Source organism: Cynara cardunculus, assembly GCF_001531365.2.
Source record: "Cynara cardunculus var. scolymus isolate 2C chromosome LG 2, CcrdV1, whole genome shotgun sequence".
NCBI classification, from domain to species: domain Eukaryota; kingdom Viridiplantae; phylum Streptophyta; class Magnoliopsida; order Asterales; family Asteraceae; genus Cynara; species Cynara cardunculus.
This window is the reverse complement of record NC_037529.1, coordinates 46,466,409-46,483,433: the sequence shown is the minus strand read 5'-3', so window position 1 is coordinate 46,483,433 and position 17,025 is coordinate 46,466,409. Positions and strand designations below refer to the sequence as shown.

Below are 17,025 nucleotides of genomic sequence, written 5' to 3'. Positions count from 1 at the left end.
CTTCTTCTTCTTCTTCTTCTTCTCATTCTTTACCTCCTTTTCCTTCCCAGAACACCCGCTTCTGCAACTAGAGCCAAAGGGCCGCCATAGTTCCTTTTCAATTGAAGAACTTGAGACTCTTGGCTYTTGAGGGAGCCAAATAAGTCTGCTAATGTCCATGTTTCTAGATCTAGAAACATTATTTTAAATTGCAACTTTCTACTCAAAAATTGAGAAGTCCAGAAAAATCATTGAACTTTCTTATTTTAAATGATTAAGTCCCTAAACAATTATTTAACAAATAAACCATCAAACTTTTAGAAATGAGTTACCTACATCATTTCACCAAGAAAAAAAATAACCTACCTCTAATCCGGGTTGAAGATTTTAAAGTAGAAAAAACTTAAATTGGTTTTATCGTCTCAAACATTACACCATTTTAAACCCTCGTTGCCCCGTCGTCGTCTGCTCTCCATTACCGTCATTGTGCCATGCCATTGATCTTCCTTTTTTCATTATCTTTTTGCTTTCCAATTATCCCTATTTTTGATCCATCTATATGTATTCCATTGAGTTGTTGGAAAAAAAAGACAAAAAAAAAAAAAGATCAAAAATAGGGAGATCGATTGCATGGGGTAACGACAGTGATGGGTGGTGATGGAAAGCAGACGACAATGGGACAACAAGGGGTGACGGGAGGAGACGATGGGTGCGATGAGTTTAAATGATGTACAGTTTGAGAATGGTAAAATTGATTGATTTAGGTTTTTAACTGGTAAATTGGGGGGAGCGATGTCGTTGGAAATGGTAAAATCAATTTGTAACCGCTAACATATAACTTTTTAAGTTAAAAACCAGTAGATGGTGTCAGTGGTTTATTTATTTAAAATTTGATTCAAATACTTATTTTAAAATGAAAGAACTTAATGAGTTAATTATTAAAAAAATTATTCATCTATTTAATTAAAATAGAAAATTTCTTTGGGTATTTCTGAAATTTTCTCCCCAAAAGTCATATTTTTATTTTTACTTTTCTACAAAATTTGATGATACATATTTAACATACCAAAGAAACAAATTAGAATAAATACAAGGGTAACTTTTTAAATACAACTTGATTTTGGGAGGATATGGTTAAAATATTTATAACTTTTGTATTTCTATTCAATTTGTATTTATATTTTGATTTTGGTTTTAAACTTCAGTACAAATAGAGAGAGCGTGTTTAGTTCAAATGTTAACCCAAATTGTTGTGTTAACTTTGTGAGTCTTTTCAATCAATTACAATCCATCTTAGTATTAGGTTCTACTCTATCTAAGAATTTAATGTTAAGGGTATATGGGTATTTTTTTTTAACTTCTATATCATTAATTGTGAGTTACAAGATCTATAAAATCTCATGATTCTTGCTTTTTAATATTGATCTTGTGATTTTTTCATTTTTTAATATTGATCTTCCATTTTTAATATTTATAAATTTGTGATTGGTAGATGAGATTCGTTAGTAAGTGTTTGTTATCGTTCAAGCTATCATAGATAAAGACATTGGAAAACAACAGGACAACATTGGGAATGTTAAAATTGTTCATGGTGACAGTCGGAGTTCGAGATCGGGAAGTGAAGTAATCAAAGAGAGTGTCTCGATAATTATGAACACAAATTAACATATATGACACAAATTGACATGTATACACCCATATGAACATAAATTAACATATATGAACATTTGTGACAATTATGAATACAAATTGAACATATATATGAACATTTGTAATATTTGTAAAAGTTATGAAACTACTCTTCATCTTTCGCATACCCATATGAGGGATTATTTGATGTTTCACGGTCAAAGCAGCAAATATTGACCAGATGAAAGAATATGATCAATTCTTTACATCTCAAATATTTACCATTTTTAAATGAACCTTTGCGTATATAAAACCTGATACACATTTATATAAACAATGAACTGAAAATTCATTAATTTTTAAAAGTCAAAGCTCATGCAAATATTTGAAGTAATCGAAAACGAGACATATAAAGTAGGATAGGAGCAACGATAAAGTGAATAAAAAGTGGAAGAAAGATGTGAATAAAGGAGTAACTTCCACTAATATGTACCATTTGCCATATTTAGCAAAGCATATAACAATTTTTAGGGTGTGCTTCGTATATTGAACCGTATAAAACGAAACAGAATAAGAATTACTGTTCTACTTTAGTATGATTTTTATGTGGAATAAAGTAGAAGAAAGTATAACTGGTGTGTTTTTACCTCCATTTTATGGAACAAGCCTATATCTATACTATATTATAAAGCATTTGACAAAAACTCTTAAAAATCATTTTTATGCATGAAGTACTGTTTATTGATGCATATTACTTAAAATTCAAGATTACAAGTAGTTTTGCATAAGTACAACTTATTAAAACTTATTTTTTAAATTCGTGTAACTAACTGCAGATAAACATAATCAAATATAGGATAAACATCTCATTTTAAATATAAAAAATCTAAAATATAATTAAGATAATCATTGAGTACTAACATAATACTTAATTATTATCTTTATAAGAAAATTATAGTATTAAACCAAATATAAATTACTTCGTTATTAAACCTAAATTAAATTATAATAAAAAATTGACTTAAAAAGGTTACACAAAAAAACAAGAACTATTAAATAGTTAATTTGATACTAATATCAATTTACTTTTTTCAAATTTTTATGTTATCTTCAAATTTATATATTTCATTCAAAAATAAAAACATTATCGTTTTCTCAAAATCACATAAAATCATATTATATCGATAAAGACAAAGAATTAAAACTAAACATTTAAATGAAGATTTATCTCGTTGTATTGCACGAGCCCCCTTCTAGTTAACCAATATACCCTCAAAATAAAACATATTTCTCTTCTGAAATATCAAATATGTTCACTCTTGCATTTTATCTATTATTTAAATTTTATTTATTGTATTTTTATTCTGTTTAAACTTTCACTTTATTGTTCTCAAAGTATTATTTTTATATGTTTTCTATATTTTGGTTAATTTATGGAGTAATTTATTAAATATTAGTAATAAAAATAATATAAAAAAGTTATAATATAAATGTGAAATTAATAAACTTCCTATTTTGATGTTACTATAATCGTCTTGATGCGAACTTTCTCATGATACATATTGTTACAAAAAATATTTATTTTATTATAATTTAATAAATTAATCAATATATAGAAAAGATATAAACAACTCATTAGGATAAATTGGTTATTTTACCAGTCATGTCTTACCAAATGACGAACAATTGTCCCGTCCTATCATATTCTGTCATATCCTACCGAACGCACCCTTAAAAAACATGTTGTTTGTCTATTTAAAAGAAATATAACATTTGATTTGATATAAATTACTAACGAGTTGGATTATCAGCTAAAAATATATAAAAAAATTCGAAGCTAGCTAAAGGCTAAGAATCTAGCTAGGAGCTAAACCTGTAACTTAGCAACGATATGAAAGATGACGATGTTAATCCAGACAACCAATCAAAGCATACCAAATGCACCAAATTTTTTATCTTACTTGAAAGCTAGGTCTAATATGATGGAATGTACATATACCTTGCTTCTATTCCATTGAGATTGAGGAGAGAGAGATGTCAATACAGATGTTCTTTGTAATATTTTTGGTATAATCCTAGTTAACTTTTGATCTTTACGTTATGGTTTAATCTAGACGAAATCATCAATTCGATCTAGATATTTGACTAATCTACATTAAATATCATACCAAAACAACTAAATTAATTACAGAAGCCAAGGTATACCTCATGGATCAAAAAAAATCTTTAGCGTAATTCTTAAAAGATACCGTAGTAAATTTAGACCAAATCCATATTGGAAAAAAAAAATGTTACATTCAATTATAAACAACTCATAATATTTGATAAAGAAAGCTTCAAATGACTCGAGCATCATACTTCATCGATGTCAAAAGCTACGACTTTGTGGTCATACACCACTGCATCTGTGTTGTTGTATTTTCATACGTTGTTACCGGCCAGTCTTCTTTCTTCGCCTTCCTTTAACCTTAAACGGTTAGAATAATGATATTTCAATTGAACTTGTGCTATCAATTGATTAAAGTTAGTGTCTACATCTCGAGACATGCTTGGTTTTTGCTTAATTACCCTAATTCCTTCCGGTCCGTACACATTTAATGCTTAATAGTAAACGAATCAGATAAACGATCATGTATCTATTGCTTATATCTTAATAAAAAGAAATGTATATATGAAAAAATAAGCCCTAATTAAGCATTTATAAATTGGAATATATGTTCTTGGGATGAGAATAGTATTTGAGAAGAAGGAATTAATTTGGAGTGGTGTAACCTATTCAAAGACAAAAAAGTCGCTCTTTTTTTGGCTGCCTTTCTTTGGGAATCTCCCTCATCAGAACAGCTTTTAACAAATTTCCCAGCAGAATTTCCATGAAAAATCGAAATCCCTTTTCTTTCTTGTTTCGTTCTTCCATCGGCTTCATCTGAAACCAATTTCTCAAACCCTCTCTTCTTTCCTCCTCTCTTTTAATCTTAAATCAATCTTTTACACACCCAATGATGCTTCCCGCCACTGCTTTTTCATCGTCTTCATCTTCATCTGCTAATTCAGCTGTTGTTCGAGTGGATAAGGCCACCAGCGAATTCTTGAACGGTCCTGATTGGACTATCAACATCGATATCTGTGACACCATCAACGCGAATCATTGGTAATCTATCGTCATCATCGGTTCTCCTTGATGTTTACAGACGATAAAAGTTGACCCTTTTTTGATTTGGGGCTTGTTGTTCTAGGGTTTTATAGTTGTTGTTAATGACTCGCAACTGCAAATAGAGGAAATCTTTTATGTATTTTGTGTGTTTCGTTACTGGTATGTTGGAGTTCATGCTGTGATAATCTGTAATTTCCATAAAAGAAACCAGAAGTTGACTTTTAACATGGGGTTCGTTGTTCTAGGTTTTGTACATGTTTTTATAATTCGAAACCTTAATCGGAGAAGATAATTACTGTTTCTTAATTGATTCTAATATATCAACTGCATGCTGACTTAATCCATAATTTTCCAAAAGAATACAAAACACCCCCTTTTCATGAGATGGTTTTGTGGTTTCTTGAATCACAGAGCTTAATAGTGGATACAAGCTCTTTTTGTGATCATCAAGTGTAGACAGAGAAAACAGTTTTTGAGTTTTGGAAAGTTCCTTTACAAATTTATAGTTCTTGAGTTGGTTTTCTTGTTCATTTCTAGGGTTTTTATACATGTTGAAATTGGTACTCAAATTTCACAAATAGTTTAGATTTGTTTAGTTTTCTTGTACCTTAATCATCATCTTAGGGTTTCATGTATTTACTTGTTAGGATTCTTAAGTGAAAACAGAGATATCAATTAAGGTTTCATGATTTTCTTTCTAGTAAATATCAAAAAATATATATTTCACTAAGTTGAGTTGTCTTGTTAGTTGTTGGGCCTTATATGTGTCAAATATTTCGTTTATTAAATGCACACAGAGAAAAAAATTGATGCTTCATAACTATCTATTAGGCGGTTCATAACTTTGCCTTCACTAGAAAAAGAAGTTAACTTTCTTCAATTCTTGTCGTCATGTTTGATCACGTCATTGTTCGACAGAAGTCTATTAATGAGTGATTAACTTTCCGATGTTGTAGTCAAGCTTTTCTTTGCAGACAGACCATCATTCTTGTGGAAATGCGGAAACAACATTGCACTTTGTTAGAATGAGTGATTTTTACCAAATTATGGATATGTAAAAAAAATGAAAATCGTTCTTTATGGTAAGGGTTATCTGCATTTTAGCAAGAATGATGGTTTATTTGCAACAAATTGCCACATGTGTTGGATTGGAAAGTATTAGTTGGAGTGACAATCATCCTTGTATGACTATAATTTTCCAGGCTTGCGAAAGATGTTGTCAAGGCTCTGAAGAAAAGGCTACAACACAAGAACCCGAATGTTCAACTACTTTCCTTGACGGTAATTTGTCTTTTTGAAATAATTGTTTCATTGCAACTGTAGTCGTATTAGTTTTCATGTTTAAAGCTTTAGATTTTGTTTCTAAATTTGAACCGAGTGGATCATTGTGGATTGTAGCTTCTAGAGACAATGGTAAAGAATTGCGGTGAGAATGTTCATTTTCAAATAGCCGAGAGAAACATACTCCCGGAGATGATCAAGATTGTTAAGAAAAAGGTGAAATTTCCTTTTCTCTTTACTTGTTACTATTCCCGCCCGTAAGAAAGTTCACTTTTGACTTTTAGGGTCAAGTCGATTCCTTTTTCACTTGAAATTGGTGATGGTATTTCTGTTGTACAGAAAAGTTGGTAACTATATTAAAATTGGTTTACAACCACGCCCTTTCTCCTATGTATCACCAATTCTGTTCATGTGAGAATAACGTAAAGCATAGTCACCAACCTATCAATTAAGAAATTAACAATAGGTTTGTATTAACAAAAGATAATGTAAGATAATGTAAATGTGCAATGCGCAGCAACTGAAGTTGCATGTTATTAACCGAAGAATTTTCATGGAAAGGTTTGTGTACATCCTATCCTCTCCAGAGTCTATCTATTTGTGGGATATACTCGGCTTGTTTGGTTTGTTTTGTTTTGTTTTGTCTTGATTCTTTTGTTATTATAACCCTATGAATTCACTGATCTTTCATTTCTTACAAGTTGAAGGTTTCTAATGCTTACAACTGGCTATTATATGATCTTTCATTGTACTTATAATTTTTTTTGCAAGTTGAGTCACCAATAAGAGGATCTTATATTATTTATTCTTTTTCTTTCTTGTATATCTAATTACATTCTGATCATATATCCTTTGTTAGCTCACATTTTTTCAATTGTTTGTTATGCACATCATTAGACTTGTTTGAAATGGGACACATTACAAGATTGATGAGAAAAGTATGTTTTGCAGACGGACATGCGCGTAAGGGAGAAAATATTGGTACTCTTAGACTCTTGGCAAGAAGCGTTTGGTGGCCGTGGAGGAAAATATCCTCAATATTACTTTGCTTATGATGAACTACGGGTAAGTTTACTATGTTTAGATGATGAATCTTTTACCTGTCAATTCAATGAATAATGATCTTAAATTGGATCAATATCATGAATAACAACATATGAGCTATTAAATTAATTCGTCATCGAGAATTGAATGGTATAACATACGAAGATTTTTTATCCGTACCGAAGATTCCCAGCCCAATCCAAAATCTTTTTATATATCCTTCTTTTTCTATAAATTGTGATGATCTCTGTCATTGGATTTGGAAAGTGCCCATGTTAAACTTGTGTCTAACCATTAACTTCGTCACAAATTGTTCATATCAAAACTTATCGATTGTCCATTGTCATTACAAATAATTGGTGTAATTGGATCAAGAAATTACATCCGTGAACTCCTCAGTCGGCTGTTGTTGCGATTTATTTCCTTTCAAGAGGGAAATGCTCTCCCAAACTTCAATTACAAATTTCAGAATGAATATTCCAGACACCCCGTCCTCTATTTAACACTCTCTCACCTCCACTATGATTTGTTACAAAGATAGACCGTAACTGACTAAGGGATAATGGACACACCACTAACTCATAGAAAAAGACTGAACTACCCTTTGTTCCTCCTAGAGTAAGTATACTCAATCGCCTTTGCATCAATAAGTTGATGATATTCATTTGGATACACAAAATTTTCTTTTTTGGGCAAGTTTTCATGTTTGTGCAAAAGGGTTTGTAACCATGGACCCTCAAGCCGGACCACACATCATTAGAGCATCATGTTAGAGGCAAATAAAGTACTCAGTGGCCAATAGGTGGCTGGCTTAGAGCCTAGTGCCCACAACGAGCCAATCCCCAAAGGAATTGTACTTCCACATTGCCGCTGCTAGATTCAAACCCTCGCCTGTTTGTGCAAGTATACCACCCTGTACTACCCTGGAGGGCAAGTTTTCTAGTTAAAATGACCTATCTGCCTATAAAGATATATTGAAGGGTGTTTTAGTCATTTGACAAATAGTCAAACATATGTCATTTTGGATCTTGAGTTAGTTTTTATATATTATGTTTACGATGACAGCAATCTGGAGTGCAATTTCCTCACCGGTCACCTGATGCAGCTCCAATATTTACACCTCCCGTTACCCATCCATCTTTCAGACCCCCTCAAGCAAATTACGGAATGCCAAGCAATTCTTCAACACGGCTTGATGAAGCCATGGCCTCTGAGATTGAAAACTTAAGGTATTTTTATTGCTTCTCTACATTATTTTTCTTTTTTAGCACCCTTGTGAAAGAAAAGTGGTGGTTTGAAGAAAATGAATAATAATCTTTGTCTTGTTAGTCTGTCAATGATTGAATCTATGAGAAATGTTTCGGATCTCTTAACTGACATGTTGCAAGCAGTTGATCCAAATGACCGCATGGTACGTGCATCTCTTTTCTTTCTTTTCCTTCTTTTCCTTCTTTAGGGGATGTATGAATTCAGTAATTTTGACTCATCTTTTATGTTAATAGGCCATGAAAGATGAAGTCATTGTTGATGTTGTGGACCGGTGTCGATCAAATCAGAAGAAATTGATGCAAATGTTGGCTTCCACAAGGCAAGTACACTACAACAAAATCGACTTTATGGGACAGAAAATATGTCTAAATGTCCAGGATTTACGTTGATAGGACCACACTTGTGCGTCCTATGTAAAAATGTTAAAATAAGTTGACAAGACGTTTTTGGGCATCTTAACGAGTGTTTTAGGACAATTTCATAATAAAGTGATCTATTACCTTTTTTTAAGACACTTGTAAGTAAATTCTAAAACCCTAAACTCCTAGATATTCTTTTTTGTGGCAGTGATGAGGAGCTTCTTGGTCAGGGTATTGAACTAAACGACATCCTGCAAACTGTTCTTGCGAAACACGATGCTATTGCATCTGGTTCTCCATTTCCTGTTCAAATAACGGGTTCTATCACCCCACCATCCAATGCCCACAAGTTCCCAACTGAGTTTACTGAAGAAAAAGAAAACTCGAAATCAAGTCCCGCAGGCTCTGCCCCGGTTCCAAAGAATGAACCTGAAGAAGAGGAAGACGAAGATGACTTTGCTCTGCTAGCTAGAAGGTTGACCCTCCATTGTTATCATCCAAAATCTTGACAGTTATATATATGCTTCTGTTTGAATGATGCAATTGAAAACTTACTTTTTTGTGCCAATTTGCAGGCACTCAAAAGCACAGACTGCTGTGTCTCAAAATGGGGTGGGAGGACATGACCCAAGAACCAGCTCGGATCCTTCATCGAGTATGGCTTTAGTTCCGATTGATCCACTTCCACCAGTGAATACAACAAGAGCTGAAGATATGATAGACTTTCTGAGTCTCACCTTATCAACTCCAAATACAACCTCTCCACCACCACCCTCCCATCCAATCTCCGCTACTTCCTCACACAATGTTGACCAAACACCACCAGTTTCAGCCGCCACTCAGAGCTATCCTCATCATGCTCAGGTGCCCTTAAATAGTTATGTTGTGCCATGGGCGCAGTCTGAACTCCAACCCCAACCCCAGCCCCAGCCCCAGCCCCAGCCCCAACCACATCTGCAGGTTCAGCCACAGCCGCAATATCCACAGCAGAACTACTCATCTGGCTATATTCCACCACCATGGGCCGCCACTCCTGGTTATTACACCAATCAATATCCTTCATCTTCGGTGCCTTATACATATGCAGCTCCCGTGCCGACGTCTTCATATAGTAATAACATCCAATCACAGCAAGTGAATAACATGAGAGCATCAGGCACAAATGGAAACGGAAATGCTTCTCAAAGACCCTTTATTCCTTCGTACAGATTATTCGAAGATCTTAATGTGCTCGGGAATCCAAAGGCAAATTCTAACCTTCCTGGGTCTGGCCAAAGTATGATGGGTGGGAAAAAATAAAAGAAGAATGAGGTTTTATATGTCGATACTGGTTTGGGCATGGGTGTGCATTCGTTTAGATCAATTTATTGGATTTAGAAGAACATAAAAGAAGCCGGTTTTGTGTCAGGTTATGATTTTAGTATATGGGTTTGTATCTATAAACGTGTTTGATAGTTTTAAACCTTTTCGAATGTTGTTGATTTAGGCATCTTTTTAACTTTCCAGATTTTGCAACTTATACCTTGCTTCATTTGGGTTAACAGGTTCTTAAAGTTCGGTTCGATATGAAACAATGTGTAGTAGATGTTAAAGATGAGGTGGTAAGACATGTTCTTGCAGGAATTGGGAATCGACAGCTGATGAAGAACAATTATCGATTAATAAGAAAATTAGAAGATAGAGTTGAGAAGGATCTTTATTTAAGCACCACTCCTCCAACAAACATTCTTAGCCACTTTCCTTTTCTACCCTTTTAAACCTTCTAGAATATACCTTTAAAATATTTGGTTTATGTAGGCTTAGATCCATAACAATTGGATCCGTAACATTACTTCGCCCTTTAATTAAAGTCTTGTCCTCAAGACTTACATCTGGAAATTGGCCTTTAATAACCAACGCATCTTCCCATGTTGCTTCGTTCACGGAACGATCCTTCCATTGAATTAACCATTGTAACACTGAATCATTGTGATATCCCACCGTATGCTCCGCAAGTATAGCAACTGGAAACAACATATCAGCTGTGTTGACCTCCAACTCCGGGGGAAAATTCTGCTCCACTGCATTTGAAAGTACGGCTTTCTTTAACAATGAAACATGAAAAACCGGGTTTACTTTTGAGAAAACCGGCAACTCCAATTTGTAAGCGACTGGTCCAATTCGGTCCACAATTTTAAACGGCCCAAAAAATCTTGCTGTCAATTTCTGATGTATACGAGGAGCAACTGACATTTGTCGATACGGCTTCAATTTTACATAAACCAATTCGCCCACATGAAAATTCACCTCTCGACGTTTCTTATCCGCTTGATTTTTCATTATTGATTGAGCCCGCAACAAATGGACCTTTAGTTGCTTAATAGCTTCATCTCGATCCCGCAACTCTTGACCCACAGCCTCCACCCTAACTTCGCCGGGAATAAATTGAATTACGGTAGGAGGTTTTCGCCCATACACCACCTCGAAAGGAGAGGTACCCGTAGTCCCATGAAAGGAGGAGTTGTACCAGAACTCTGCCCACGGAATCCAGATAGACCACAAACGTGGTTGATCGATTGCAAAACACCGTAAATACATCTCCAAGCAACGATTAATAGCCTCAGTTTGGCCATCCGATTCTGGATGGTAAGCGGAACTCATACGCAACTGAGTACCTTGCAATCGAAAAATTTCTTGCCAAAAGTGACTAAAAAATAATGGGTCACGATCGCTAACGATGGATTTCAGAATCCCATGATGACGAACGACTTAACGGACAAAAATTTCAGCGATTGACTTTGCCGTATAAGGATGTTTTAAGAGTATGAAATGGCTGTACTTTGAGAGTCTATCCACCACTACTAACACTGCATCATAACCTTTAGATTTGGGCAATCCCAAAATGAAGTCCATCGATAGATGTTCCCAAATTGCATCGGGAATATCTAATGCTGTAAGAGACCACCCGGAGAAGTAGAGCTAGCCTTACAACGTTGGCATAAGTCACAAGCTTTAACAAACTACTGGACAGCCGCTATTATTCCCGGCTAATACAAAGTAGAAGCCAAACATCGATAAGTGCGATAATAGCCAGAATGACCTCCGGATGCCGATTTATGGAATTCCTTGAGCAATGAAGGAATAAACTTAGAAACTCGCGAAATGACCAAACGATCTTTGTAAAACAAAATGCCATGACGAACTGAATAACCGGAGTGGCTCGCCTGATCGCGTTGCAAATCGTGAATAATTTGCTGAATTTCCGTAATCGTTTCTGGCTTCGTCAATAAGCTGAGCCCCTTGCAGCCAAACTGGGTACGAAGCGATTGAGTGTAACTCGCCTTCTTTAGCCCGACGTGATAAGGCATCAGCCGCTCTATTCTCGCGGCCCGGTTTATAACAAATTTCAAATTAATAACCCAGTAATTTTGCCACCCAATTTTGTTGATCCGGACTTGTTACCCGCTGTTGAAGTAAAAACTTCAAACTCTTTTGATCGGTATAAACCGTGAAACGAGTTCCTAATAAATAGGAACGCCAATGTTGTACCGCCAAAACCAACGCCATGATCTCCCGTTCGTAAGCAGACTTCGCCAAATKATGCTCACTTAACGCCTTACTAAAGTAAGCAATTGGACGCTGTTGTTGCATTAACACAGCCCCAATTCCTTTGCCTGAAGCATCACATTCCACAACAAATGGAAGTTGGAAATCTGAGAAAGCCAATAATGGAGCAGTGACCAAAGCATTTTTCAAGGCATCAAATGCTTGTTGGGCATCCGAATTCCAAGAGAAGGAACCTTTCTTTGTTAAATCTGTCAAGGGTTTCGCAATACTTCCGTAGTGTCGAACAAACTTCCGATAGTACCCCGTGAGGCCTAAAAAACCTCGCAACCCTTTTAATTGTTTGAGTACTGGCCATGCTAAAACTGCTTCGATCTTTTTGGGATCCATTGCAACTCCGCTGCCGCTGATTATATGGCCCAAATACTCGATTGACTGTTTGCCAAACGAACATTTCTTTTGGTTAACCACAAATTGATTAGCCAATAATATTTGAAGCACAACCCGCAAATCGTCCACATGTCTAGACCAAGAAGGGCTGTATACAAGGATATCGTCGAAGAAAACGACCACGTACTTGCGTAATAATGGACGAAAAATATCATTCATCACAGCTTGAAAAGTCGCCGGAGCATTTGTAAGCCCAAATGGCATTACCAAATACTCGTAATGACCGTCATGGGTGCGTAAAGCAGTCTTCTCAATACTGTCCGGCGTCATCCTAATCTGGTTATACCCCGATTTCAAGTCCAATTTTGAAAAAAAACTGGGCACCTTTTAACTCATCAATGAGCTCGTCCACTACCGGAATGGGAAATTTATCGGGAATAGTAGCTTTGTTAAGTGCCCGATAGTCAACACACATACGCCATGAGTGATCTTTCTTTCGTACCAATATAACGGGGCTCGAAAAGGCTCTCTTGCTTGGGCGAATCATTCCCAATTTCAGTAATTCCTGTACTTGCTTCTCGATTTCAGCCTTTTGAATGTGAGGATAACGATAGGGGCGAACACAGGTTGGCTCATGCGGAGTAATCAACGAAATTCGATGATCATGAGTACGTTCGGGTGGCAGACCCGTCGGTTCACGAAACACAACCACAAAGCTGTCGAATAGTGTCTGTAAATCTCGATATTGGGTTATGGACAATGCCTCAACCTCTGCCGATTTAGATCGCACCCGATCCGTTGTTATAAGAGAAGGAGATGTAACCATCGAAGATAACCAAGTATGAAGCGACGATTGTGATCCTTGAGATTTTCCAAGACCTTGGAGGTGCACCTTAGTGCTCTGATATTGGAAACGCATCGACGATCGTTCCCAACTATGAATAACTTCACCCAACGTTTTGAGCCATTCAATACCCAACACCATATCGAAATGCCCCATATCAAAGACCAACGCTTTAACATCAAATTCACAAGTTCCCACCCACACTTTCAAGTTCGAACAACACCGATTAACGAAAATCTTATGGCCATCGCCCAACTGAATGTTGATACCCGAAAATAAACTAGCAGGCAACCCCAAAGCCGTTACTAATTTCTGTGAGACGAAGTTATGGGTGGCTCCGCTGTCTACCAAAATTACCACAGGAATGCTGGAAATTGCCCCTTCAATTTTCAAGGTTGTCCCACCGGTCAACGAATTAGACGAAACTTCTAAAAATTCCAACGCGGAATATAACCCGACAGGAACATCGGCTTCACCGTGACCCACCTGATCATCGATCATATCCAACACCTGAATTTCACCATCATCACCTACTGATTCATCCTCACCCAACAAAAGTACCCGCAGCTTTCCTTCCGGACATTTATGAGTTGGACTGAATTGTTGTCCACAACGGAAACATTACCCCCTCTTTCGCCTCTCCTCCCATTCTGTGCGAGTAAGTGATTGGACCCCCCGATTGCGATTAAGGAGCTGAGCATTGTCGAGGGAAGATACTCCGGGAACACGTGAACAGGGAAATAACCGACCTGAATCCGGCCGGTGAAGCGTGTTCTTATCGCTATTAGAGGAAACATTGGCCCCTTTAAACTCACAGCAGCCCAACGAAGTGGGTCGAGTATCATAAGAGTGCCCGGTATTTACTCCACCCCCACCTTGGTAACGAAATCGAGATAACGCCATGTTTTCGGGCGAGATCATCGCCTCTACATCCTTGGCTAAATACATAGCATCAAGGCAGGATTGAGGACGATGTAGACGTACCCATCGTTTAACCTCATCCCGTAGGCCCGCAACAAAATAACCCATAGATTGAGGTTCCGACAAACGGGGAACCAAGGATAATAAGTACTCAAAATCATCTATGTAATCATGAATAGAGGATACTTGTTTAATCGTTGCGAGCTGCTCATACGGGGTCTGTATTTCGAGGCCACTAAAACGCTGTAACAGCTCCCGGGTGAACTGTTCCCACGTGATCGAATCATAAATCTGACTAACAATTGTGAACCAGTGTTGAGCGACGCCTTCCATACTTAACTGCGCCAAATGAATGCGAAGATGAAGAGGCGTACCCTGAATATCGAAATACAATTCCGCCTTCTTAATCCACCCCTGTGGATCAAAACCATGAAATTCTGGCAGCTTGATTTTTTTTTGCGGCCCAAGGAAATCCTTGTGGAGATCCCGATTGTGAGCCGATAATTGCAGGACTCCCTCCCGACGCCATCGTAAATCCTCCTCCTGTTGAAAAACCCGAATTGGAGATTCCCCTGCTCTAAGGCATCGGGACATCACCCACCAACGATGTCGGAATGAGGGGAGAGTCACCGGAGACCATCGACGGTCCACCAACATCCGAAGTAGTCTGCTTACCTTGTTGTTTGACCCATAACATGACGATTTTGCAAAATTCCTCCTCGTCCGCACGATCGCCCTCCCAAGCCTTAATTGCCGTTTTGATTTCCAGAACATCCGACTGAAATTTATGGAGTTGTTTCTCATGTTGATCGAGACGGGTTTGTTGAGCTCTGGTTTCCATGGACATACAACAGGTCGAGGCAGGTCGGACCAATGATGAAGACCAATTATCAGATTAATAAGAAAATTAGAAGACAAAGTTGAGAAGGAGTAAGTCGGCTGATTTTAATTGAATGCAAAAGCTGGAAATAAACAGGGAATCCAGGGAAAACTTCCCTCTCTTTAAGCCTATGCAAAGAGCCAATTACATTTTAGGAAAAATAACAGAATGACCACCATTTCCAGCCCCCTCCTTATTTAAGCACCGCTCCCCAACAAACATTCTTAGCCACTTTCCTTTTCTACCCTTTTGGACCTTCTAGAATATACCTTTAAAATATTTGGTTTATGTGGGCTTAGTTCCATAACAATTGGATCCGTAACAACAACATTCCTGTGAACATGTGGTTGCAACCATTTGGTACATGGCATCTAATGGGTCTAATGTAGAACTTAAAACGTCGGTACATCTACATTATTGCAATGTTTTGTTTTGATGTTTACATAATTCGACATTTCGATTTTGATGTTTTGTTTTATTCTTTATTTATGTCGATATACTACAGTTTTATTTGGTTTTGAAAAAGCGATAATGTTTTCTTTTTTGAATAAAATATAAATTTAAAAATATCATAAATTTTAAAAAATATATATATATCGATATTAATATTAAATTAACTATTTAGAAGTTTTTTTAATTCAAATTTTTACTATAATTTAATTTAACATAACGAAATAACTTAATTTAGGTTTAATTATATAATTTTTATAAAGATAATAATTAAGTATTCTGTTACAAGCAATGATTATCGTAATTATATCTTAGATTTTTTATATTTAAAATGAAATGTTGATTATGTATTTGATAATGTTTATCTGCAGTTAGTTATATGGATTCACACATGGAGTTTTAATAAGTTATACTTGCATACAATTTACTTGTAATCTTAAATTTTAAGTAATATGCATCAATAAACAATATTTCATGTATAAAAAATGGTGACAAAAATGTCTTCCAAACATCTCAATACACTGGTCTTATCACGCCGATAAACCCTTCAATTCTTTCCGAGACGTTATGTAGGCGCCAACTCCCAGTTCTTTCTCTTCTTTCTTTTTTTGCTCTTTACCCTCCCCACAATGATGGCTCTTTTGTCTTGAGAAGGGTTGAACCTTGAGGAGCGATCAAATAAAAACCGCCTCCATTTGTGTAAACCGTGTAAACCAACTCACCTATCCATTTTCTTGATCTATGGTTAAGATTAATCAAGGTTATTTAAGGAAATTAAAAAAAAAAAATTGAAAATAAGGATAAAACCAAATATTCATTTATTCAAGGAAACCATATCATGTATATCATATTATTAATGAAACTAATCTATTTTTTGTAAAATAATTTATTATTTTTACGTTAACATTTATTATTATTAATGAAACTAATTTATTTTTCATCTTGCAATTATTTCATGACGAACCGCCTACATTATGCACCCGTTTCATTTTCATTTCATCTACTGAATGAATCTCCTACACCATCACTGAAAGGGGTTTCACCATGAAAGTAGTTCACCATTCATTGTTCAATTACGTCATGAGCCAGTTTCACCTTCATGAAACCTGTTTCATGTAAATTATTATTTTTATTTCACTCATGATTTGATGCATTCTTTCCTTTACTCCTTACAATATTCAAGATTCTGGAGCAGATTACAATCTTCAAGATCCTGAAGCAGATTCATCATGTACCCGTTTCATCATGCAATTATTTCATGACGAACCAAATAAATTATGCACCC

The 17,025-nt window shown here is 35.9% G+C and overlaps 1 protein-coding gene across 2 annotated transcripts; it reads left to right on the top strand.

The window, feature by feature from the left end:
* Nucleotides 1-4,369: 4,369 nt before the first annotated feature.
* LOC112507973 (TOM1-like protein 6) lies at nt 4,370-10,229 on the top strand. Of its 2 annotated transcripts, XM_025112735.1 has the most exons (9): nt 4,370-4,756; nt 5,962-6,040; nt 6,158-6,256; nt 6,992-7,105; nt 8,150-8,313; nt 8,414-8,495; nt 8,587-8,672; nt 8,921-9,187; nt 9,288-10,229. In XM_025112735.1, the coding sequence occupies exons 1-9, from the start codon at nt 4,605-4,607 to the stop codon at nt 10,009-10,011; spliced, it is 1,767 nt and encodes a 588-aa protein (XP_024968503.1). In that variant the 5' UTR covers nt 4,370-4,604; the 3' UTR covers nt 10,012-10,229. The 2 variants fall into 2 exon arrangements, with proteins under 2 accessions (XP_024968503.1, XP_024968504.1); XM_025112736.1 differs by lacking the exon at nt 6,158-6,256.
* Nucleotides 10,230-17,025: the final 6,796 nt, after the last annotated feature.